General features: G+C 53.7%; 1 protein-coding gene across 12 annotated transcripts in view; it reads right to left on the bottom strand.

Annotated features, from left to right (window-relative positions):
* TOM1L2 (target of myb1 like 2 membrane trafficking protein) overlaps positions 1-25792 on the bottom strand; it is a 115099-nt gene that overhangs the window by 31745 nt on the left and 57562 nt on the right. For 9 of the 12 annotated variants that reach the window (XR_007191723.2, XM_026521161.4, XM_026521160.4 and 6 more), the window contains exons 3-6: positions 19984-20062; positions 12729-12878; positions 4202-4336; positions 2596-2754 (exon numbers count right to left, since the gene is read on the bottom strand). Coding sequence is in view for 11 of the 12 variants with exons in the window: in XM_026521161.4 (XP_026376946.2) it covers positions 2596-2754; positions 4202-4336; positions 12729-12878; positions 19984-20062 (523 nt within the window). In the remaining variant the exon portion in view is untranslated. The remainder of the gene's footprint in view (positions 1-2595; positions 2755-4201; positions 4337-12728; positions 12879-19983; positions 20063-25792) is intronic. The other 3 variants (XM_048226436.2, XM_048226435.2, XM_044391843.3) reach the window with 1 other exon arrangement.

Consider the following 25792-nt stretch of genomic DNA (forward strand, 5'->3'; position numbering starts at 1 on the left):
TTTGAAGGCTTCTTGTCACACTCTGGTCTGTGTGTGAGGGTGAGGGAGAGAAGAGACTGGGGCGGCGAGGCCACCCCACAAGGGCCCTGCTTACCGAGAGAGTTTGTCATGGGTGACCCTGCCGGGAAAGAGCGCTGGGTCCGGCGTGGACGGAGCTGGTGTGTGGCTTGGCCCTCCCACCGCAGAAGCCTGAGTGGGGAGCTTATCGCTCAGGCCTCCGTCCCTACTCTCAAGGGAAAGTGGTGGAGCGTGTGATCTCCAAGGGCCCTCATCGTTATAGACTCTGGCCCCAGGGGTTTACAGTGGAAGCACTTTGGTGCTCCAAGGGGCTGGCCAGCATGAGCCGCACTTTTCTGGTGTGGTGAGAAGAGGGACCAAGAGAAGACTCCGGGGGAGGCCCCCTCCCGCCCTAGCTCCCTACCTGCCCATCCAACAAAGCTCCCCAAAGCCTGGGCCATCTTTCCTGCAGTAGAGACACCATAACTGAACCTGTCTGAGCCTCCGTCTCCTCACCTATGGAGAGGGGAAAACGCTGCCCATGCCTCAGGGCTGCGAGGAATGACTGAAATGAAGACCAAGCGCAGTGCGGGTACCCATGCGCCCAGTACCCATCCGATCCCTTTCCTACTACAATATCCAGAGCGCTGGATTTTGCTACGGCTCTCAACTGCACTTTGCCCTAGCTCCAATGACACCTTCTGTCCTCCCTGCAGCCTTTACTGACTCTTCCCTGCCCCCCTCCCTGAGGCAGAACCAGCCAGCCCACCTCTCATTCCAGGACCGGCCCTGTCTCCCCCCCCCCAATCTCCTGGGGGCAGGGACTCTGCTGAGTGGAGATCGGTACTGTCAGCACAGGGAAGGGGACAGGGGGCCTCAATTAATGTGTACTGGATGGTCAGATGGACACACGGTCAATGAAGACACAGGGCTAGGTCCCGAGTGGTTCTTCTCCCCTCTGGTTCTGCCTGGTGGGTGAACTCTTCCTGAGTCTTAGCCAGAAGAGGTTTCTGGCCCTGGAAGCTCAGGAATGCAAGACACCAAATGGGCTCAGAAGCCCTGGGGGCCCCTCTAGGCCAGGCTGGGTTCCTGCTGCCTCTGCTTCCATTTTCCCCCAGGGGCAGGACCCAGGCCTTCTCGCCCATTCTAGACCCTCCTCCGGACTGTTCTGGCTTCGGTGGGAGGGCTCTTCCCGAGCTCCCACCCAACTGATAAGCAGTTAATGGAAGGTCTCAGTGGGACTGTCCAAATCCAAACATGTCAGACCCCCCTTTGAGCAGAAAGGGGCCCAGTTCTGCTGCTGGAAGCAGAGTCCACAGCCGCCGGAGACCTTCTTCCCCGGGGCTTCCCTTCTGGGGACAGGTCCTGGCCATTGTGAGTCATGAGGAAGGGCAGAATGGAGTGAATGAAGCCCACAGTTATCATACAGCCCACGTTTCTGCTGTGGGGTTCACTTCCTCTCCTTAGCCGTGCACACAGACAGCACTGGAGTGATGGCCACGAGGCCTCTCCAGCTGCCTGTCAAGCCCACGACGGCTCCATGAGTGGGAGGGACGGACTACCGCCCTGTTCTACTGACCCGACTGGGTTAAACGACCTGACTGTAGCCTCACAGTGAGTAGCGGGGTGGGGACTCAAGCCCAGGCCCGTCCGACCTCCAGCTCGCCTCCTCCTGCTCGCTGCCGCAGGGCCAGCAGAGAACGGAAACGTGAGCAGCCCTGGCACGACACTTCGGTTAACCCCACCTCATCGCTTGACCCCTCTGTTTAAACGAGTTTCCATAATAACGACGTTGTCACAAATATTAAATAAGGATTTATAAAATATAAACACTGGGACGCTGCTTTTTTTTCCTTCCCCAAGTCTAATCAATTCTCAAATTTTAACTAACGGACATTCTAGAGATTCATCTAAGTACGAGTCTCTGCGACTCGTCTAAAAAAATCCACTTTGGGATTAAAACGGCATTGGTCTCTCAGGAAATAACTCAGGGAAGGAAGGTGGGCAGTGTTTGGAATAAGACAGAAAGGGTGCTTCCTAAAGGGCCTCCCTCATCCTGGCCTCGCCTCCACGGCACCTTGCTGATCCCGTCCCTGGCCTCTGATGGCTGACGCCTCTTACAAGATCAATCCCAGCCTCTCTGCGTGACTCACAAGGCTGTTCACAACACAAGTCCGTTGCTGTGCTTTGGCCTCCCTCTCGGATTCTGCACCTGCATTGACCCTCCAACCCTTCTCCCTGCTGTTCCCCTGAACGCCCCGCTCCTCACGGCCCCACACCTTGTCAGATGAGGCCCCCTCCAGCTTCGAGAGCCTTGGCAGCGCCAGCTCCCGGGGCGACCCTCCAGGCAGCGCTCAACTCTGGGCTCAACTCCTGGTTCCTTTTCCCGCAGCCACGCCACGACACTGTCTGCCAGACTGTCTTTGCCCCTGTCTCCCCACTAAGTGGTGAGCCCTCAGGAGAGGGCCTGGACCCTTCCATCTGCGGGCCGCCAACACCTAGCCCAGCACCTGGTCAGGGAAGGCCTCCGCACATGTCCCAAAAGGGTGAACGAGGACGGTCAGCTGCCTTGCCTACGGCCCAGAAGTCTGCGAGTACCTGTTCTGAATTGGCCGTGATGGGGCCAGTCACACTCAGAGCCGGGGCCTGCGGAGCAGAGTAGGGAGCAGGAGGAGGCGAGGAATAGGAGCTGGTATTCGTCCTCTGCTGCGACTGGGACCTGGGCATGGTTGCGGCTGGATCCACTTCGGGGACGCTCTGGCATGGCAACAACAAAGTCCTCTGTTCACTTGGGCTGCCTGCACGGCTGGGCCTGGCACCTACCCCACCCGGGGGCAGCCCTTCCCGCCACAGCAGCCGGCAGGCAGGTGGGGGGCCCAGCTCTACTGCTGACTTGTGAGGCTCGAGGAATCCCTCTGCCCTCTCTGCACCCAGTCTCTCCATCCATGAAGCGGGCTATCAACGGCTCCTCCCTCTACTTACCTCGCAGACAACCAAAGCCGCTCAGAAAGGGAGCACCGACGGCGCTCTGTGAGAGCTCTGGTCAGGCTTCCCGTTACTAGGACCATCTCAGAATCTGAGTGGAGGGGGCCTGCGACGAAGTTTTGCTAATCATGAATCCCTATTCAGTACCAGAAGGTTATATTTTGGCCTTTGCGAGGAGACTAACGTAAATAGTAATTATGCAATTTACCGAATGTTCTTTGTAATTACAGGCACAACACTGTTTTGTGTCATTATCAGAAAAATAAAACAGGTTACATTTATTCCACAAAGCATTGTAAGTGGTTTGGAGGGATCATAATGAGAATAATACTTTGCCAAGTATAATTTCTGATGCTTTCCCTGGGAGCATCTCAGATAGCCTCTTGAACGTTAACCGTGATCCACACAAGAGACCTGTACAGACGCTCTGGACTCCTCGCCCCCATTTCAGAGATGAGCAAATGGGGCCGGCAAGGCAGAGTGTGCTGGGACAGGGAGCCTCTCCCAGATCCTGGAGCTTCCTGGCTCTCCCCCAGAGCCAGAGGCTGATTCCCAGCCAGTAGAGGTACCAGCTTCCTGGGATGAATGGCATCCATTCGGAAGCACAGAGGTGCCCTACGTTGTAAGAGCTTCCGTGGCAGTCCCCTAAACGGACCTTCCTTGGGCTTTGCATCCCACGGCTGGCGGAATTCAAGGATGTCTGGCTGGATGCTGAACACTCGTAGCTCAAAATAAAATTTAGAGCTATTTGACCTCTAAGTCAAAAAAACCAAAAGCTGCCCTTTGCCCCGTGGTCAATGACGTCATCAGCTCCTCTACACTGCCAACACGGAGGTGCCTCAAGTGCTCTCCAAGGGAGATGCTGACGTCCCCACACCAGATTCCTGGGGTTTCTGAAAAGTAGTTGCCAGTGGCCCTCACGGATGGACGGCTCCACCCAAGCAGCCATTTCCTGGAAAATGTCGGCACTGATCCCTCTATTATATCCTTCCACAGTCAGACGAAAACGAGGTGGGGGGGGATCACTGCTGCCACTTAATCACCAGTCAACCAGCTGTCTCACTCCTGCATTCCCCTTGTTATTAAAAAGAAATGCCCTCAAGCTTTAAGAAAGCGTGATGACAAGCTGAATAATTCAAAGGGAGCAGCAGAAGGGTGGTGGCAGTGGCTTGCCCGTTCTGCAATAGGTCTTTCTAGAAAATGCCAGCTGGAGGCTTACCCGCTGTGGTGTGTGTATGGGAGACAGAGCGTCCAAGTCTGCCATGGGGAACTCGACCCCTTTCCTCTTCAATTCCTCGTATATGTGCACAACACCGGTGAGGTCAGGGCTGCTTCGAAAGGCATCAGCCCACGCCTGGGAGGAAAGAGAGGGCCCGTTAGGAAGCACTTCTCGCCAACGGCGGCCCAGGTGCTCTCTCAGGCGCCCATGCTCTCCAGCCAAACCCACTCTGTTCCTGTCCCAACCCCCACCCCCAATGCTGCCACGATGCGACGAGCAAAATGTGGGTTTTTAATGGTGCTGTTGAGCATGACCAAAAACACAAAACTTAATTTAGCAGGTAGTAACTCCTTGGAGAAGATACGGAGAAATAACACCTAAGCGCGGTGGCGCATCCTAAAATGCAGGCATTTCCCTAATCGCCAGGAAATCGATTCCTGGTGCTGCTCAGCCGAAGGGCGTGAAGACGCAGCCCTGCTGCCGTGCCCGCAGGACGCCGTGGGGACCGCAGCGCCGCGGCTCGGCTCTGCAGAGCTCTCGGGGGCGGAGGCGGGAGCCGTAGGCAAACTGAGCAGAAAGGAAAGGTGGAATGGATGTGTGACGGGAAATAAAGGCTAACGTGGGGTTTCCTCAGTGGATCGGAGTGCGCGAAGGCAGAGAACGCCTGGGCCAGCCGGAGAGGTGACATGAGGCCCAGGGGCGGGAGAGCCCGAGCCGTCCACAGTGTCATTGCACACCTGCCCACATGGCAAAAGCCACTGCAAAGCACAGCCACTGGAGTCCCTTCGATAAAAAGACCACGCAGAGAGAAAAAGAACACGTATTTCAATAGACTGTCACTCTTCATTGATTCGTGAAACCCAAAAAAATTTTTTTAATATTTTGTTCTTTGGAAGTGACAGTCTATTGAAAGAAAGATCTCCAAACGGCTCCCCCCAAATGAAGCTCAGCTCTTTAGAACCATCCTGTCCTGTCCCCAACCACACACATACCCAGAGAAGGAGGCATAGCGTCTCGCGCCCACGGGTCTGTCGTCAATTCTGCTGCTGTCACAAGCCTTTAAGTGCCTCCCTGGCTCTAGCAATGCATTCCAACCAATCCTGGGGCAGCCACGGAAACTCTATCTCTAACCAGCAGACCCGTTTGAAGTTAAAAGGTCAATTTCCAAAAAGCCTCGTTCATTCCAACTGGTGCGTCTCACCACAAACATTACTGTCAGCCCGGCTTCCTTGATCCACTTATTTGATCTGCACTCGGGGTTTAATGCCCGCCGGAGGACGGCCCCTCTCGGCCAACAATTCCTTCTGGAGGCTGAATAGGGCCCAAGGTGCCTGCTGAGGCCTGTCTGGAGCGCCAGCTGGAGAGCAGCAGCACCGAGGCCTGCCCCCCTAGGGAGTGCCCCAGAGCCCCGTTCTCCACCAGCTGCTTTGGCTGCCACCACCGGCTTCAAAATCCAGCTGAGTCCCAGGAGGCTAGCTTCAAAATGCAGCTAGCATGTTCGCTCAGGGTCTAAGACCAGGTTTACAGCCTGCTGCGGGCGGCTGGGGAGAAAAAAGCCCAACAGTTCTTCCTGGTCCCGCTTCCTGCCTCTATTTCTATGGGAGGACAAACAACTCCAGGGGACCACTTTTCATTTATCTTGCTCTCCATCTCAGCCAGATCGGAGATAGGAAGAATGGAAATTAAAGAACCATCACTGTGCTCTCCAGGCAGTGGATACTTCTCAGGACACCTGCCCCGACAGTGAGCCAACAGGCCCCCCCTTCTCTGGTACTCTATTTTCTGTGGCACCAGCAGGGAAATACACATCCCAAGTTGGGCCAGTCAGCTTCCCCTCTGCCCAGGAGCTTGGCCCTGAGCTTGGGGACAGCTGGGCTGCTCTCCTTGGACAGGTGACACTGTCCTCTATAGACGCGGGCCCTGGGAGGCAGCCACATGCCCACTGGGGGCCAGGGAGCACAGACAGCCTATGTGTTGGAAGGTGCAGCCAAGAAAGGATTTGGAGGGTTTTCCCGATCCCTTCTTGTCCCTTCCCCAGGTCCAGTCACACCCAGGGTTCTGGGAGGCCCTGCCTGGTCATGACAAACAGTCCTCTTTGCCTAGGCAGACTGGAAGTGGCATTTGTTACCTGCAACCAAGCAGTCTTGGCTAATCTACTCCCTTCCTGCCTGCTACTTTTTCAACCCCTGTAGGGGACCCCTGTGTAGTTTGGGGTGAGCTGGGTGCTAACAGAGCATATGTTCATGGCAACTTTCTCTACTGAACAAGATTCTGATGCCAACGGGGAACAGGGCGGGGGGCACCTTTAAAGGAACAGTCATTAGTGGAAATGCAGAATTGGGATACATCCAGAGACACCAGGCCTCTGGTATCTTCCTGGCACAATGCCCAAATGCCTGCGCTCCTGTCTTCTTCCCCATTCAGTCATACCTGTGCAAGCACACATCGAGTCTCACTCTTACACAGAGAAGGCAGCCAGTCATCATTTATCAAGTTAGACTGACTTCAGATCTCATGGTTACTAAGCATCCTTATTGTCCTACTGGGGAGAACACGGGAAGATGGCCAGTTAGGCTGTCCAGGGACTGAGGTGACCCTGACAAAGCAAGCAGGAGCCCCTCTGGATGGCTGACCCAGCTGAGATTTGAGAATCTGCTCTAGGGGAGAGGTGGCAAAGCTCAGGAAGTCTGGTTCACTCCGGTTCCCCAACCTAAAGCCGGGGAGCCACAGGGGTGGCGTTGACAGGCTGCCCTATACAAAAGCTAAGTGCTTTTCTGGCCTATGTCTACAGTGTTAGGGGCTGAAAGACCCAGAGGAAGGTTGAATAGGGAGAGAAAAAAAAAGAATTTCATGCTTTTATTCCCTTTGCTCCTTGGGATAGTACACCAAACGCCAGACTGAGGCATTATACTAACACGAACTCTAATATACTTGTTTCTATTTCCCTCAAAGTTTTAAATCATCCAATTTCAGATCAATGAATGACTGCTGATTTAGATTATGGGCTCTGTTCTTTGGCTTTTGCCATGTTCTGCTCCTGTCCCTGGACTGGACTGCCTAGCCCCAGTGACAGGGTCTCCAGAGAGCTGCCAGTGGCCAAACGTCTTCGACACCTTCCAAGAACACAACACCTCTAGCTCCTCCCACCCCCACCCCCACCAGCTCACTTTCTTCAGTGGAAAGGAAAACCTTCAGTGGAAAGAGGGTATTTTTAGATTCGATTGCTAAGAGGCAGGGGGTGGGGAGGCAGGGGAAGAGGGGGGAAGGGAGAAGGGAGAGGGGAGAGGGGAGAGGGGGGAGGGGGAAGGCAGGAGAGGCCTGACCATCATGAGCTTAAAGCAACCGCAAGGGAAAGGCTGAGGGATGGCACAGAGTACAAGTGTCCTTCTTGTCTTCTGAACAAACGGGACTTCACAGGAAGAAACAGAAAGGCACGCAGCCAAAGGCCAGCCAGGGACCAGGTGAGAAACGGAGTGGGGGTTGAGAGTGGCAGACGGTTCAAAGGCTGGGACCGAGAAAGTCGCAAGCTGCTCACCACACTGCACTGCTCTCAACGTCTCTCCTCTCTTGCTGCCAGGGAGACCAGCTACCCTCCTGAAGGGCAAACTCCTGCAGCGGGGAAGCCCATTGGGCCCTCACACCTGAGTCAGGTAACCGCTTCCAAGTGTTCTGCCTTACGGCTTACGCGCTGGCCTTGGGCTGGGGGAGATGGAGGGCAATCTGAACGGCAGGGCCTCGGGTGCACACAAGCCTGAGGGGTGTCTCTTTTGAGGGGCCTGGGGGAGATGGGGTGGCTACAGATGGCTAGAGGACAGCCAGAGGACACAGATGCCTCGCGCGAGGAGGAATGGAATATTGGAACAAGGGATAGGCAACCACTGATTCTCTTCAAATATCCCCCTAGAGGGGCACCTGGGTGGCTGAGTCGTTAAGCGTCTGCCTTCGGCTCAGGTCATGATCCCAGGGTCCTAGGATGGAGCCCTGCATCGGGCTCCCTGATCAGCGGGAAGCCTGCTTCTCCCTCTCCCACTCCCTTGCCTGTGTTCCCTCTCTCGCTGTCTCTCTCTGTCAAATAAATAAATAAAATCTTTAAAAAAAAAAAAAAGAAAGAAAAAGAAAAAAATCTCCCTAGAGCATTGCTGATGGCAAATGTGTGCTGGTGGAAATGGCCCCAGTGTGGCCAATCTCGGGCTGACAATGCCTGTGATCAGCATCCCAGGAAAGGAATCAGAAGGCACGGTGGGCTGGAAGCCAGTAGAACATGCGAGGACAAGCGCCCATCTCCCTATAGACACAGGGAGACTGTTAGAGAAGCGGGTTGGAGGGGCGCCTGGGTGGTTCAGTCGCTTAAGCGTCTGCCCTCGGTTCAGGTCATGATCCCAGGGTCCTGGGATGGAGCCTCGCATCGCGCTCCCTCAGCGGGGAGTCTGCTTCCCCCTCTCCCTCTGCCTGGCGCTCCCCCTGCTCCCTCTCTGTCAAATAAATAAAGAAAATCTTAAAAAAAAAAAAAGAATAGAAAAGTTTGTTTGGAGACAGGCCCCCTCCCTGCTCCCACCATAGGGGAGCAACCGGAGGGATAATGGGCTCAGGCTGATGCCTGGTCATCAAAGCCACAGATCCCACCTCCACCAGGAGCTCCAACCAGGCCTCCTGGCCCGGGTGGGGGTAGGGGTGGGGAGCCCTTCTCCGTCTAACCCATCTAACCCGCTGGCCCTAAAAGCTTTTCAAGCACCAATATGTTCAGAGTTTAGGGCTGCCTCTCGACTATTCCAAAGCCAGCTCAAGCCCTCCCTGGGTAGGCCCTGGCCCTCTATCATCTGCAAGCCTCTGTCTCTCCATAAAATCACCAGCTCCCCAGGGGCAGGGCTGGGGCTGGCCCGCTTCCACTTCCTGGCAGCTGGGCTCCAAGGAGCACCAAGAAACGTCCGGAGGGCGAAGATGGTGAGGAAGAAGCTGTCAGGACTCTGGCACCCACACACTTGACCGAACCTCTTTTTGGTCTCGCTGTGTTTCTATGATGGCCTGCTGCCTCCTCCCAGGCTGGCAAGAAGGCCGGGGACCTGTCACCCCCGCCCCCACAATTGTCATGGCTGGAGCAGCACTCGCCCCTCCCGGGCGGGGGCCGGGGGGGGGGAGCATCAGACTCTCAGGGCGGACTGCCCAGTCCTCACACGTACATTCAACAGGCAAATAAAGTCATCTTGTCTCCCCAAGGAGTTAAGAACGGGCTGACCATGCAGTACGTGCAACACTCATCAGCCGGGCTTTAGAGAGGACGCGTCAGTGCAAACGTTGCGCAGCTAAAGGTCGCGGTGCTGGCGGGAAGGAGAGAAGGGCCTGCTGGTCTAAGAACTGAACTGGAGCGCGGCGGAAGAGCGCGGGGCTCTTTGGGTGCGGGTCATATTCCGCCTCACAACACAGGGCCTGGTGACCCCGGTATATTCAGTTTGTAAAAACTAATCCAGTTGTACGTGCGAGTCTGATGTGTGATCCCCTGTACGTTTAGAGAATTCAGGAAAAAGGAAAGAAAAGGCTGAAGATCCCATTTGTTCTTCTGTGCACCCCATTCCAGAAGCCAAGCCAGCCGCCACCTCTGAATGCTATCTGCTTTTTTCTGTTGGGTGGCCAGGACCAAAGACAAAAAGTTCCTCATGAAACTTCTAAACCTGGAGAGGAAGAACCCTTCCCAGGCAGGTAAGCAAGCCCACCGGGGAGTATCCTTATACAAAGCCCTCGGCGGTTTCCCAGCTCGACCATCCAGGGCATCCTGGTAGACAAGGAGCCCGCGAAGCCCTCAGGGGCCCATCCCGCTCCTGCCCCTGTGGATGGGTGTGCATGCTGCCGCCAAGCCGCCAGGGGGCGTCCTCACGACACGGGCGCTGTGCCCCGGAGGACTGATCCCAGACTCCAGATTGGGAGTAAGGAGGCAGGGACACAGGCCCCCGTTTTACAGATAAGGAGGCAGAAGCCCAGAGAGGTTCAAATACCTGCTGAGGTTACACAGCTGGGAGAAGCAGTGCTAAGAGCAGGCGGTGACCCTGATGGGAAAGCTGGGCCGGCGCCCCTGGGGACAGCCACAGCCACAGCCACAGCCACAGCCACAGCCAGTGCACGAGGCTCCCTGTGCCCTGCCCCGCAGCCAAGAGGGGCTACGCAGGTCACAAGTCCGGCTCGGGGGGCGCCTGGGTGGCACCAGGGGCACCTGGGTGGCACAGCGGTTAAGCGTCTGCCTTCGGCTCAGGGCGTGATCCCGGCGTTATGGGATCGAGCCCCATATCAGGCTCTTCCGCTATGAGCCTGCTTCTTCCTCTCCTGCTCCCCCTGCTTGTGTTCCCTCTCTCGCTGGCTGTCTCTATCTCTGTCAAATAAATAAATAAAATCTTTAAAAAAAAAAAAAAACAAGCCCGGTTCGGGGTGGCCAACCACCCACCGGGCCTGGCCACCGGACGTGCTCCTTCCAGGTCTGACTCCAGAGAGACCTTGCCTGTGACCACTGTGGGACTGCACAAGGCTGCGGTGCCCCCTCTGTTGTGAGCAAAAAGCCACGATTTACTGGCCTGACATCCAATACTGGGAGTGTCGAAGCAGGGGAGTGTACTGGGAAAGTCCCAGATTGGGGGAGTCCAGGGCAGAAGTGGGGGTGGGGAGGGTAGAGGGTGAAGTGGTTTGCACCTGTGTGTGTGTGTGTGTGTGTGCGCGCGCGCGCATGTGTGAGAGAAAGAGGGAGGGAGGGAAGGAGAGACACGGAGACACACCAGGTGGGCAGACTGAAGGGACAGGGACCACCTAAGAAAACACAGGAGGCGGCTCTGCTGTCACCCCCACTCCTCCCTCTCCTTACAGCTTCAGCAAACCACGGTCCCCCATTCGTTAGGAAAAACAACTTACTGAACACCCACTCTACACAATCAACTGCTCCAGACGCTGGGGATATGATGTCCCTGGACTCCCGGAGAACGCAGAGCGAGACAGATGAGACAAAGGTGAGCCCACAAGTAGAGAAGACCACAAAAGAGGGTGATAGGAGAGGGGGCGTGCTGTCAACCTAGGGGTGGGCAGGCCTCTGGGGGCTGTCTGAAGGATGGAGAGGATTTGCAGGCACAGGACGCAGGAAACAACCTCAGCCGGGGTCCCACTTTCCTCTCCAGGGTCCGCTGCCGCCACCACCTCGAATGCCCCCTACGCCCACCCCTGATCACAGTACCTCCTGCCCAGCCCACCCCCCTCTCCCCTCGGCTCCTGAAGACGACAGCACTAATGCGCTTGCTGACGAGCATGCCTTCTGCCCTGTCACCAGGGGGCTCGGTCTAAAATCCAGATCCATCTGTGCACACCCAGCTCAGAAATGTGCAGCGGTTCCCCACTGCCCACAGGACAGAGCATCAACTGTCAGCGTGCCCGCCCACAAGCCCCTGACCATCCATCCTTCTGGCCTCATCTCCTGGCCCCAGACGTTCTTCATCACACGCTATGCTCCCTGTGATGGCTTTAAAGCATCCTCTTCTCTTTAAGACGAGCAGCTTCAGTCCCCGGCTCTGGAGGCTGGACCTGGTGCCTCCCTTCTAACAAATGGAATATGACAGAAAAGATGGTGCGTGACTTCTGAGAGTCAGTCCCCAGAGGCGCGGCAGCTTCTTTCCCGAGCTCTCTTGGATCCCTTGCTCTAGGGACAACCCGCTGCCATGTTGCAAGGACACTCAGGAGTCCGCACAGCAAGAAACTCAAGCCTCCTACCAGCAGCCAGCGCGGAACTGGGGCCCCCTGCCAACAGCCCTGTGGTGAGCCATCCTGGACATGGCTCCTCCAGCTCATTGAGCCCACAGATGAGGCAATTCTGGCTGACTCTCGACCACAACGTCCCGAGAGCTCCTGAGGCCAGAATCACTCATCTAAGCCGCTCCTGAATTCCTGACCCACAGAAACAATGAGGTAATAAACAGTTGCTGCGTTAAACCCCTAAGTTTTGGGGTAATTTGTTACAGAGCCCGTAATAATGAACACATCACACATGTGTCAACTGCTCTTTGATGCACATGCTACCCCCAGGGCCACTTCGCACACTCTGACCTTTCCGCCAAGCTCCCCACGTCCATCAGGGTCCAAAAGAAATGTCACCTCCTCAGTGAATCACTCTTTAACACCGTCTCCCCCGATCCCACCCTGCCTGCCGCAGAGCTGGCCCCGACCCAGTGCCTCGCCGGCCCTGTACATGGCTCTAGTGTGGCCCTTCCTACTCCATGTCTTCCCAATGGCTCAGAGACCCATGAGGGCCCCCCACCTGCCCCTGGGGGCGACAGAGAGCCAGGCACCCAGAAAACCAGTAAAGGCTCTGTCAACTGGCTTGAGAGCCACCTCTCAGGGTTTTATTCCAGTGCGATGAGTGTAGAAACAAACATTTTGCAACACATATTTAAACCCAGGAGGGTCTCCATTCTTTCCTCCGAATGATGGGAAAGCATGAGGACCCCCTGCTCAGGGGCCCCACCTCACTCGGTCTCAACAAACTGGACAAAGGGAGCTCGCCTACCTGGATCAGAGCGAGCACCTTGTCCTGCACAATGGTGGGAGGGTTGTTCTTGGGAGAGATGATCTTGACCAGGACGCTGTCGATGAAATCCCGGTTGGCCACGAGAATGTGGAAGCGGTGGCCACAGTTCTTCACACACGTCTCCAGCACCTGAGAAGGGAGGAGAGGAAACCATGGCAGCTGAGCTTCCACCCCAACCCCGCCCTTTGCTTCTCCCACACGGTCCCACCATCTCCTCCAGAGCCACACGGGGATGGCACTGCATCCCTCCACTCTAATTCAGGCGTCCCTGGTTGACTGAAGTCGCCTGTCCCTGCACAATCATTGAGCAATTCGTTGGTAATTGAGGCTCCAGTTTTGCATGAGAAGGATGCTGGTGTTTTAATGAGATCAAAATGACTGAGCGGGCCCTGAAAATTAGCATTTTAACTCCTCTCTCCGGGCTTCTGGGTGTGAGACATTAGCCAACGGGACTCAGGCTCTGTCACAGAGAGGGCTGCTGTGACAGCCTGAATTGCCACGTGAATTATTGGCCCTTGGATGTGAGGAAGCAAGCAAACACACACACTCACTCAGCCTCATACACACACACAGCCTCACACACACACACTCAGCCTCACACACACACACACACACACTCAGCCTCACACACACACACACTCACTCAGCCTCACACACACACACTCACTCAGCCTCACACACACACTCACTCAGCCTCACACACACACACACACGCAGCCTCACACACACACACACACGCAGCCTCACACACACACACACACGCAGCCTCACACACACACACTCACTCAGCCTCACACACACACACACTCAGCCTCACACACACACACACACGCAGCCTCACACACACACACACACGCAGCCTCACACACACACACACACACACACACACAGACACACACGCCCCACAGAACCCTGCCTCCACAACTAAAATCGGCAATGACTAAGGACTTTCTACTCCCAATAAATGGTTTGTGGGCCTCAGCTGCCAGTCAGCTTCAAGGTCCATGTTCACTCCAAACCCTGCTCGCTCTTCCCCTGTCTGGAAAAATGAGGTACACGGGCCTTAGCCATGCAGAAGCACAGCGCATGCGGGTTCTGGCCGGATGGCCAGCGTGGGCTTAAATCTCAGCTCTGCCACCTCCTCCCTAAACGGCCCGGGACAAGCCTGTCTGAGCCTCAGCTTCCTCATCTGTAAGGTGGGCACATGAGTACCCCTTTGCAGGACCGTAGTAAGGATGACAGAGTATGTTCGAACCATCTAGCACGGTGCCCTGCATGGGGGGGCCGGTCAATGAGGACTGTGATGTCATGATTACCATTCAGGAGGCTGCTGTACACACGTGAGGAAAGGGACAACTTCCCAGTCACCAGAGGACAGGGGAGAAGCCCCCTGGAACTCAGGGGTCCCCACTGAGGGTCTCCAGCCCTGAACACAGCTTTCCGAACTTCTCAGCGCTCTGTAAACCAGACCATACAGTCACCCGGCCCTTCCCGTACCAGCACCCCCGTGCCCCGGTCAACTAGCGGGAAATGCCTCCTTGGAATGTGCCCGGCAACAGGGGACATTTCTGGCTGCCTGGGTACCTAAACGGAGCTGACCACTGGTTACCTCACGCAGCCCTTCCACAGGGCTGGGTTCATACCATGAGGCATTACCTTGACCAAGCACGGCCATTAGGAAGGCCCGCACCCTTCACACTAACGGAGAGCGGACTACCAGCTGGGCATTATGTGGGAGACTTCACGTTATATACCATTTCGTTCCAGTCTCATAATGAATTAATTCTCTTTCAGTGGATCAGCCTTCCCCAGAGCCCTTGTCTCCTCACCCACAATGAGGCCACAGGGCCACCCCCTGCCCCCCTAACAGCTCTCTTCCAAGATCAGCTGGGAGTCCCTCAGATGACAGGCAATGGGTGCCAGATTTCCTATTCCTTCTTCTGGTCCTGGAAATCGCCTGGTAAGGTGGGTATTATCCCATTTTTGAGATGCTGAAGCTGAGGCCTGGAGATGCTGGTGACTTCACCAAGGAGGCCAGAGCTGGCATATGCCCCCAGCCTGGCAGCCACACAGCCAGTCAAAACGGTGCCTTTTTTTTTTTTTTTTTTTTAAAGATTTTATTCATTCATTTGACAGAGAAAGAGACAGCCAGCGAGAGAGGGAACACTAGCAGGGGAGTGGGAGAGGAAGAAGCAGGTTCCCAGTGGAGGAGCCTGACGTGGGGCTCGATCCCAGGATCCTGGGATCACGCCCCGAGCCGAAGGCAGACGCTTAATGACTGAGCCACCCAGGCACCCCAAAACGGTGCCTTTCCCCACTGCCTGCCTGCACTGTGGGAGGCTCCAGGTTCTGCTCGGTTTGCCCAGAGACCCCAAAGCTCAGCATCCTCGCGTCACCAAAGTTTTCCTCAGCCAAGGGGGCATCCTTGTTCTTAGCCCCTGCATGTGCCTGATTCCGGATGGCCACAAGGGAACCAGCATTCACCCCCACAGTGACCATGGGGGCTGCAGAGAGGAACCAGAGGGGTTCTTCCTGCCCTCTGGGAACTCACAGTTCCCCTTCTTTCTAGAATCCTCTGAAACCCTCTCCTCACTTTGCCTATGCAGGCATCGGGTTGCTGGGGCCAAGGCAGGTGGCAGGAAGAATGGCTTATTTTATGAAGAGCAGGTGGAGAAGGGAAGGGCAGGAGGCTGGGAAGAAAGCAGCTGTGGTGGGAAAGAACATGGATAAAGGGGAGCAGGAAGGCCCACATGGCAGGGCAGCCGAAGCTCTGCCACCACGCTCAGGGCAACAGTGGGCCAGGACGCCCGTCTCACCTTTGAGGAGCACATCCTTACGTCTTCCAGGACAGCAGACTTTAAAGTCAGTGTGGCCTAGGCTGGCCCACGGGGCTCAGATACAGGTTTGGAAATGCCGTGGACAGAGGCGGTGTGTGCTCCAGAGCAGCCCTGAAGCCTAGCAGAGCAGGAGATGCAGGAGGCTCTCCCTGGCTGGCAAAGGCCACTCAGCCACTTCAGGGACTCTGCCAAAAAATGCCCTTGGTAAAGGGTCCTTGTGGGTTGTAGAGCATGAAACACACAGCAGCCATTTTCCAGCAGCCAAAGCCCACGGAGTGACAACAGGTGCCCCTAAGCAATCAGAAATGGCATTTCAAGTCCATATGCTGAGGCCCAAGCGGAGAACTCTCCAGGTCTCTAACAAACTCCTGTTTGGAATAAGTATTAGTATCTTTGTCAAAGGCCCATAAGGAGCAGGAGGACTGAGAGCAACTAATACAGTAAAGGAAGACAAAAGACAGAGAAGCTGTAAGAGTAGACATGAGATCACACGACATGCAGCAGGCTGGAGCCTTCGGTGTAGGCACAGGGATCTGCACATGTCAGAAGGCTCCCAAAGGCATCTCTAGATTTGTAGCGAAGACCTGACTACATCGACAAATAAGCAAAGAAAAAACACAAAACTTAGGAATAAATTTAACCAAGGAGGTGAAAGAACTGTACCCTGATTTTAAGACCCTGATGAGAGAAATTAAAGAAGCCACAAACAAATGGAAAGATATCCCATGTTCATGGATTGGAAGAACTAATATTATTAAAATGTCCATACTACCTAAAACCATCTATAGATTTCACAGAAATAGGAGAAACAATCCTAAAATTGATATGGAACCATAAAAAACCCTGAATAGCCAGAGCAATCTTGAGAAAGAATAGTAAAGGTGGAGACCTCATACTTCCTGATTTCAAACTATAGTACAGAGCTATAATAATCAACACAGTATGGTACTGGCATAAAAAAAGGACAACGGAACAGAACTGAGGGCCCAGAAATAAACCCATACATACATACACGGTCAACTAATATTTAATGAGAGAGGTATGACAACGGTTCAATGGAGAAAGGAAGTCTGATAAACAGTGTTGGGGCAACTGGATAACCACATGCAGAAGAATGAAACTGCACCCCTATCTTATACCATTCACAAAAATTAACTTGAAATGGACTAATGACTTAAATGTAGGACCCGAAACTGTAAAACTACCAAAAGATAACACAGGAGAAAAGTTCCTTGACATTGGTCTTGGCAAAGATTTTTTGGATGTGACACCAAAAGCAAAGGCAACAAAAACAAAAATAAATAAGCAGGACTATGCCAAACTAAAAAGCTTTTGCACAGCAGAAGAAACAATCAGCAAACTAAAAAGACACTCTACAGAAAGGGAAAAAATATTTGCAAACCATCTATCCAATAAGGGGTTAATCTCAAAAATACATAAGGAACTTAACTCAAGAGCAAAAAGCCCCCCAAAAAACAAAAAACCAAAACAATCCAATTAAAAGTAGCCAAAGGTGGGGCGCCTGGCTGGCTCAGTCAGAGCATATGACTCTTGATCTCGGAGTCGTGAGTTCAAGCCCCATACTGGGTGTAGAGATTACTAAAAATAAATAAATAAACTTAAAAAAAACGGGCAGAGGACTTTAAATAGACATGAGTTCAAGGAAGATGCACAGATGGCCAACAGGCACGCGAGAAGATGCTCCACATCACTCATCATCAGGGAAACGCAAATCAAAACCACAGTAAGAGACCACCTCACACTTGTCAGGATGGCTAGTATCAAAAAGACAAGAGAGAAGGGTTGGCGAGGACGCGGAGAAAAGGGAATCCTTGTGCACTGTTGGTGGGAATGTAAATTGGTGCAGCCACTATGGAAAACAGTATGGAGGTTCCCCCCCAAAAAAATAAAAACAGAGCTACCTCATGATCCAGCAATCCCACTTCTGAGTATATATTTAAAAGAAATGAAAACGGTATCAAAGAGATATCTGTACCCCCATGTTCACTGCAGCATTATTCACAATAGCCAAGACATGGAAACAGTCGAAGTATCTACCGATGGATGAATGTATAAAGACAATGTGATATATGTGTGATATTTCTTTATCCATGTATACACACACACACACACACACAGACCCCACACTGGAATACTATTCATCCGTAAAAAGGAAGTAAATCCTGCCTTTTGCGACAACACGGATGGACCTTGAGGTCATTATGCTAAGTGAAATGAGTCAAATACAGGAAAACAAATACCCAATTTTCTCACTTACATGCGGAATCTAAAAAAGCTGAACTCATAGCAACAGAGGAGAATGGTCGCTGTGGGGCAGGGGAAACGGGGAGATGTTGGTCAAAGGGTACAAATTCCCAGCTGTAAGACGAGCAAGCTCTGGGGATCTAACGTATAGCATGACGACCGTAATTAACAATACGGTAGTATATACTTGACAGGTAAGAAATTAGATTTTGTTTTGAAAGACTTATTTGAGAGAGAGAGCAAGTGCGTATGCGCGGGAATCTACAAGCTGGAGGAGAGGCAGAGGGAGAGGGAAAGAATCCTCAAGCAGAATCCCCTCTGAGCAGGAAGCCCAAGACGGGCTTGATCCCTGGACCCTGCGATCATGACCTGAGCAGAAATCAAGAGCTGGACACTCAACCAACTGAGCCACCCAGGCGCCCCAAGAAATTAGATCTTAAATGCTATCCCCTCCCTCCCCAACAAAGGTAATTATGTGAGGGGATAGAGGTGTTTACTAACCTTATGGTGGTAATCATTTTACAATATACATGTGTATCAAATCATCACATTGTATACTTTCAACTTACGTATGTTGTATGTCAATATCTCAATAAAGGTGGGAGAGTAATAATAATAATAATAATAATAATAATAATAATAATAAACCTAACCATCAGGAAAGGTTCAATAATGTTCACCACGTTCTTCCACAAGGAAGTAAAGGTAGAGACCACTTTAGAAAGATTTCCATCCTTGGGGACCTGGGTGGCTCAGTCCGTTGAATGTCTGACTCTTGGGTTTTGGTTCAGGTTGTGATCTCAGGGTCGTGAGATCGAGCCCCGCGTTGGGCTCCGTGCTCAGTGCGGAATCTCCTTGAGATTCTCTGCCTCTCCCTCTGCCCCTCCCCCATTCAGTGTGCACTCATGTGCTCTCTTTCTCTAAAATAAATAAATAAATAAAATCTTGAAAAAAAAAAAAAGACAGACTTCCATCCAACCAATATGGTGACCATGACGTTGGGCGTGTAAAGGGGTATGTTTTAGATACCAGGAAACTGCCCCAACATCTTCGAGCTCATTCCCTGGTGATTTTAGCTACTCTGAAAACAATTCATTTTGGGCATCACTCTGGGTTTAGTGAATGCCATGGCTCAAATTCTGAGAAAAAAACCCAAAAGCTTTCAAAGTCACTATTTCTCAGCTGGTCTTTTCTGCCTTTATTCTTCTAACCCCAATTCCCTGACAGAGAACACTCTCCTAATAAGTCTTGGGTTTTCACTTGGGTGAAAAATCCAAACAGTTTCTCTTGCTTTAAAAGGAAAGATGTTATAGCTGTTTTGGATAAACAACAAACTATTCAAACCTGCAGAGAAGCCCACGTGCTGACCTGTTAGAGCTTTCATTATAAAAACTCCCCGCGGCCCAGATTTTGCCACATCTGAGTAACTGTTAGCTTTCTTGACAGAAATAACAGCCGAAGTTGTCCCTTTGAGTTTCATGACATTTCAATAAAGGGCAAAAATCTGGTCCGTTTCTCCCTGAAAGGAGTCACCAAGCTGACTTTCTTCAGAACCTCTGCACCAATGACCAGTTTTTACCCCATAATCCACAACTGGGCACTCACTAGCCCGAAGTCTGGGCAAACCCCCAGACCTCTCTCCACATTGAGGGAACGACACATCTGCTTGGGAAGGTTACTGTAAGCGAGCTCTTTAACACCTGAAAAGCTCAGCACAGTCCCGGGAAGGTTCTGGGTGGAAGGCAGCAGGTCTGTAAGGAGGGACCTGACCCCTAGATAGGGCAGCTAGCGTGGCTGTGTCACAGCAGGCTGGTGGCCGGAAGGACGTCCACAGCCAGGCCCTCGGCTTCTCTGCGCTGGGGTTCTGTACTAGTCAGTGCTGCGCATGCCTGATCCTCTGCTCACATGTACCAGCTCGCAGCTCATCCCCCACTTTGGGGGGGAAGGCAGGAAAACCCAAGGGCACTATGGGAAGGCTCTGCTACCCCGGTGGCACTCGCACCAAGCCATCCGTAGGCCGTGGCTGCCGGAGGCTGTGCTGAGTGGACAGAGGGAAGGCCCTGGGAGCGGGGCAGGGCCGTGAACATGGATTTCCCCAGAAGCTTTCCCACCCCCACGAGGGCAGCACTCACTGTCAATGCCAGCATGACCTCTCTGTAGTTCCGGTTCCCGTTGAGGCGCTTCTTCAAGGCTCGAATGGCGTCCTTTGGCCTGGAAAGAAGGACATGTTAAAATCCTTGCAAGTTCCACTCGGGGCGCTACCCTAGAGAGTCACTCCTGTTTGTGTGAACCAGCATATCCACAAGGCTGTCTGTTACACACAAAGTGTTAGATGGCATGTCTATCTAAATAAAAAGCAAACGAAATTTCCATCATTGTGAAACAGGTTAACTTTTTAAAAAAAATTTTTTTTAAGTTTTATTTATTTTTTGTAATCTCTACGCCCAATGTGGGTCGAACTCACGACCCTGAGATCAAGAGTCGCATGCTCTTCTGACTGAGCCAGCCAGGCACCCTGAAACATTAATTTAGATCACGTTTATCCACACAATGGAACACTATAAAGCTGCGGGAAAGAACAGACACTCCTTATTGCACCAATATGGAGCCAACTCAAAGAAATGTGAACAGTCGTGTGCAGAGCAGCGTATAAGGTATGCTTCTCTTTGGCTTATAAAAGAACAACATACATACATACATACATAGTACACACACCAGCAGAGGGAAGAGAATCTCTGGAAGGAGCTCCCCAAAAGCTGGTAACTCTGGCTGCCCCTCAGGAGGGGAACTGGGTGGCAGAGAGTAGGGGGCGGGAGGTTTTTCACCGGGCTTGTTTGCAGTCCTTTTGCATTTTGCATCCTACGCAAGGATTCTTTATTCGGAACAGTAACTAACCCAGTGGTGTGGGAGTATGCCGAAGAGACAGCGGACCAAGACACGGAAGAAAGAATGGCCAGCTCCTTGATGAGGCTTAGATGTTCAGCTCCTCCCCAGCTCCACGGAACTCCTTTCTGCCCAAGAAAACTTAAGGGACGCCTGGGTGGCTCAGTCAGTTAAGTGTCTGCCTTCATCTCGGGTTAGGATGTCAGGGTCCTGGGATCAAAGTCCTGCATCGGACTCCCAGCTCATCGGGGAGTCTGCTTCTCCCTCTGTCCCTCCTCCCGCTCATGCTGTCTCTCAAATAAATAAAACTCTTACGAACGAACGAACGAAAAAGAAAACTTAAATTAAGTCTCCTCAAAACCCAAAGCATTGTGTGTTTTTAGGTAATGGAGCTGGTGTGGATTCCCAGAGGCATGTTCATAAGCTGATTGTTTGGAACCTGGAACATATTCCTCCTTATTTCACAGTCACCCAGCCAGCCCTCTAGAAGCTGCTAGTCGGTGCAGCCCTTGAGTCTAACAAGTTATTTCGTTTATTCGAAGCCAGGATCCAACAAAGCTGCGGAGCCCACTGCTACCTCTGGCATGAAGCCCCCCACCCCCACCCCATCACCTGTGCTCCTGGGAGTTCCCAGTCTGGCTACAGGCTGGCCTTTTGCTATCACAAGTGGGCTCCAGCCTTCCCCTGATCAACGTGTCAGAATATCTCGGTCTTTCGAACGCTGAAGGTTTGTAAGTCAGGGACCTCCTATTCCTACAGCTCTGAAATATTTATGATCTCTTTACCAGAGGAAAAAGTCCTTTCAAATATGTGTGAGGCAGCGGGGGGAAGGGAGGGTAGAAGCTCTGCTCATAGCCCCGTGTAGACATAAATACACAGGAGCCGGCCAAGGCTTCTAGAAGAAATTTTAAAACGCCCTGAGTCACCTATTTCCCATTCCCAACTTGAAACGTGGCTGCCTGCAGGAATTCTTGGCTCCGGAGCCCAAAGGCTGATGGGACGAGGCTCTCTGGGGAATGGGTCCCTGCCAAGTGTGTTTGCAGTATGGCTGCAGTTTCCAAACAGGGATGCTGATTTCTGCAAATATGACAAGCTCCTGGCTTTGAGGACTGTTTGTGGACTTGAGCTGGTGAGGGTCAGTGGCTGCTGGCCAGGAGCGTGGATTGATATCCTCTCTCTCAAAGGCTCTGCCGAGCCACAGTCAGCCCTGACCCACGGCTGCCATCCCTCTCCATCCAGCTTCATCCCTCTCCTCTTGAACTTCCACGGAGCAGAAAAATGAGAACAGCCTCCAAGGGCTGCGGTCACTTAGTGCTCCCAGAGCAGAGCGCGCAGAGCTCTCCCAGTGTGGGGGTGATGGTGGTGGTGGAAAAATCAGAGAGTCAGCAGGCTCCCGGGTTAGAGTTAAAATGGAAATTCATCGGCGGGAAGTACTGCCTCGGAGTGACTGGGTGAGCACAAAAGCAAGTATTTATCTCTCTCCCCGGGGGAGAAGCTTCAGAAAGGAAGATCAAAGTCATGTCAGAGGAATTGCAAAGTTTCAAGCAGCAGCCGCAGATGAAACAGCAAGGAGCTGGAATCAGGGAAAAAGGAGAGAAGGAAGAGTCAAGAGCCAAGATGGAGCAGGGGAGCAGAACGGAGCAGGAGGAGAGTGGCCCCCCGGCAGATGCCCGGCCGCCCTGGAAGCGTTCAGCAGGAAGGCCAGCACCCAGGGCCTCAGGACCTGGCCTCTGGATCATCTTCGGCCTCCCCGAGGTCTCCTCCACCCCAGGCTCCCAAGAACCCTTCTTTCTAGTCATACTTGAACTCCTCTTGTCCTTTGGCTCCAGAACCAAGGCTCCCAGGAGGACACGGCTGCCCCTCCTCCCGCGCTCCAGACTCTTCCTCTCCCTTCCATCCTCCCTCCCTTCCCCTCTCTCTGCTGTTACCCTGCTCCATCCTGCACATTCCGGCTGAGAGGCTGGGGTCCAAAGGTTCCCTGAGCAAGGGAAGGTCCAGACGTGGTCATGAACATGACCCAGGTCAGAGGACCTTTCTTGGAGACACACATCAGAGTCACCTGGGGAGCACATACCCAATCCACACTCCTGGGCCCAAACTAGGTAGGTCTGCGCAAGGTCTGGTAAACAGGGCCTAAAACAGTCCCAGGCGGGCTCTCGAGCAGACACTCCTGGTTAGTGTCCAATGATTCAGGGGACGAGGGGCACAAGGCCTTAGGATGGAGAGCATCTCAGTTTGGGCACTTTAGGGAAAGCCAAGAGGGGCCTGGGGGGCAGTTCACCCAATCTGCACCCACCGGGACCACAACCTCCTAGAGGTGAAGCTCTGAGTAAGGAAGTGTAGGCAGAGTTTTGGCCGCTAGAGCCAAGTTAGCATGGCCCTGCATCTTGCCTCTGCCCTTTTCAGCCATGCCGTGAAGACCTCTGGCAAGTGACCAAACCACTCTGGACCTCAGTTTCTTCAACATGGGCTGCGCCTGCCTTCTGGGGTTGTCGCGTGGCGCCACGTGATCTGGTGCAATCCAGGGCTCGCGTGGCGGCCAGGCACACAGACGGCAAGCGCTCAGGGCATGGCGGACAGGGACAGGGCAGTCAACCCACAGGGATCAGGACCCAGGACTGGCCAGATAACACTACAGCTCAGAGTGTGGAGGACGTCACGTGCCGTGTTAAGTCTTTCATGGATAAAGAACACAGCCCTATGCAGAGCACGGACATGGATCCACACATAGCCAGACATTTCAGAATATTTACTGCTTTGATCCTTCTAACAAGCCTATGTGATAGGCACTATTCGTCCCCACACTTTGTAAATGAGGACACCGAGACACAGGGACACACGGCGAGGGAGCGGAGGGCCTAGAATTCCAGCCCAGGCAGGTGGCTCCAGGCTCCACACGTCTAACCCCACGACACTCCCCGTCCCACTCCTGCCCAACAGCCTGGGTGTCCACCTTCCCGCCTGCCAGCACCCACCTCCCCTGGCGGACGCCCTCCTATGCTGCAAGACCCCACTTGGGTGTCCCCTCGTCCAAGCAGCCTCCGCCACGGACAGCCCCAGGGCCAGCCAGGGGCCGTGGCTCTGGTCTCTCCCCGTTAGAGGCAGCGCCTCTTGGCGCACTGTGTTACGGTGATGCTCTGCCTTCCTCATCAGATGGGAGTCCCTTAGGGATTCCATCCATTTATTCTTATTTACCAAATGCTTGTCAACAGTCAATTATGTGTACGCTGGGCTAGGTGTTGGCATAAAATGGTGCGTGAAACGGAATTCTGCCCTCATTGAACGCACAGCTGAGGGGGCCTAACAAACACATCACACACACATGTGAATGTACACGGATGGGCCTGGTATCATACAGGGTACTGTGAAATCATAGACGGGGGGACTTGTCCAGATTAGGGAGACAGGAGTGTCAGGGAAATGCGCTTCAAACTGAGCTCCAGCGAAAGACAGAACTCATCGGTGAAAGGGAGAGGTGAGGGGGAAACAGCAGGAACGCTGAGACTGAGACCGAATCCCTGAAACAGGAAGGAGCTGATGGGGTGCCCGACCGTTAGTCGAACTTCAGAGTTTTTCTCCTGCTTAGGAAGAGAGGTGACAATCACCTCACGGTAGAGGCTAAGACAGAAATTGGCCGGGCGTCCCTGAGGTGCTCTCACCCAGAACGGCAGGACCGGGAGCGCGGGCCACCTTAGAAGGAAGGCGAGCTGAGTGTTGGGAAAGGAAGGCGATCCGCCTCCTAGACCCCGGAAGGAGGAAGCTCGGCTCTCGCACCTCCCCACTCTCCCTGCTCACCCAGACTGCTTGCGGCCCCCACACACTGCCCTTTCGTGCTCTTATCTACACTCCGCCTTCTCTTCCTGCCCCACTGAGGCACAGCCCAAAGCCTGCCCCGTGTCTGCTGCAAAGGGCGCGTGCCTCGGCCACAGCCCGCCCGCTCCTGCAGTCCTGCAGGGTGAGCCCCTCAAGAGTCTCTGGGCCACACTCGCCTCGGCATCCTGGAACCCACTGCACCTCCATCTGTGGGGTCCACTGTGTCTGGACAACCAGAGAAAAGGGGACAGGAGAAAGAAGGGAGCCAGTGACTCTGGCATTGGAAACGCACAGCCCCCCACAACTCTGGGACCTGGACGTGTGCCAGGCGCCAAGCTGACCACCTACATTAGAGGCAGCGATATGCCATCTTTGCCCCAAGATGCCCACACGTACACTTCCAGCGCAGGCCCCTGCCCCAGCTCCGTATCCCTCTCTGCACCAGGACGGGCAGCATGGCACCTGGGGCCTAGCAGGCAGCTCTGACCTGAGGCATTTTAGCTGACCTTCTCATCTCTGCCCCTCAGCCTGTTCCCTTCGCGAGGTGGCTCAGCCCATAACACTGGAGGCTCCCTGACTCTTCTCTTCTCTCAGGCCCACATAAACCTCCACAAACCCCCCTGGCTCCACCTTCTGAATATATTCTGAAGCTGACCATTCCTCTCTCCCTCCCCTACTGTCATCCACGTCAAAACTGCCATCATCGCACTCCTCCTAACTCACTCCCCCCTTTCTGTCCTTCCCACCCCCAGCCAGGCCATTCGGATCATGGCAGCCAGAGCAATCTCTTTAAAATGTGTTAGACCTGGGCACCTGGGTGACTCAGTCGGTTGGGTTTCTGCCTTCGGCTTGGGTCATGATCCCAGGGTCCTGGGATCAAGTCCTGCATCTGGCTCCCTGCTCAGTGGGGAGTCTGCTTCTCCCTCTTCCTCTGCGCCTCCCTCCAGCTTGTGCACACGCACTCTCTCTCGATAAATAAATAAAATCTTTAAATAAATAAATGAGTTAGTTAGGCCACGCCCTTCTCTGCTCAAATCCCCTCCCCTCCAAGTCAAGGCCAGAGCCCTGCACTGTTTGGATGGGCACACGTCTGACCCCTCCTCCCTCTCCCCACTCTGGCCCTGCGAGCCTCTTGCCTTCCTCAAACATACACCCTGCCCTCTGTCCTAGGACTGACTGTTGTGCTTGCTGTTCCCTCTGCCTGGAAGGTTCTCTCCTGCTGTCACGCGCACACCTCACCCCCTC

Source organism: Ursus arctos, unplaced genomic scaffold (genome assembly GCF_023065955.2).
Source record: "Ursus arctos isolate Adak ecotype North America unplaced genomic scaffold, UrsArc2.0 scaffold_14, whole genome shotgun sequence".
Lineage (NCBI taxonomy): Eukaryota > Metazoa > Chordata > Mammalia > Carnivora > Ursidae > Ursus > Ursus arctos.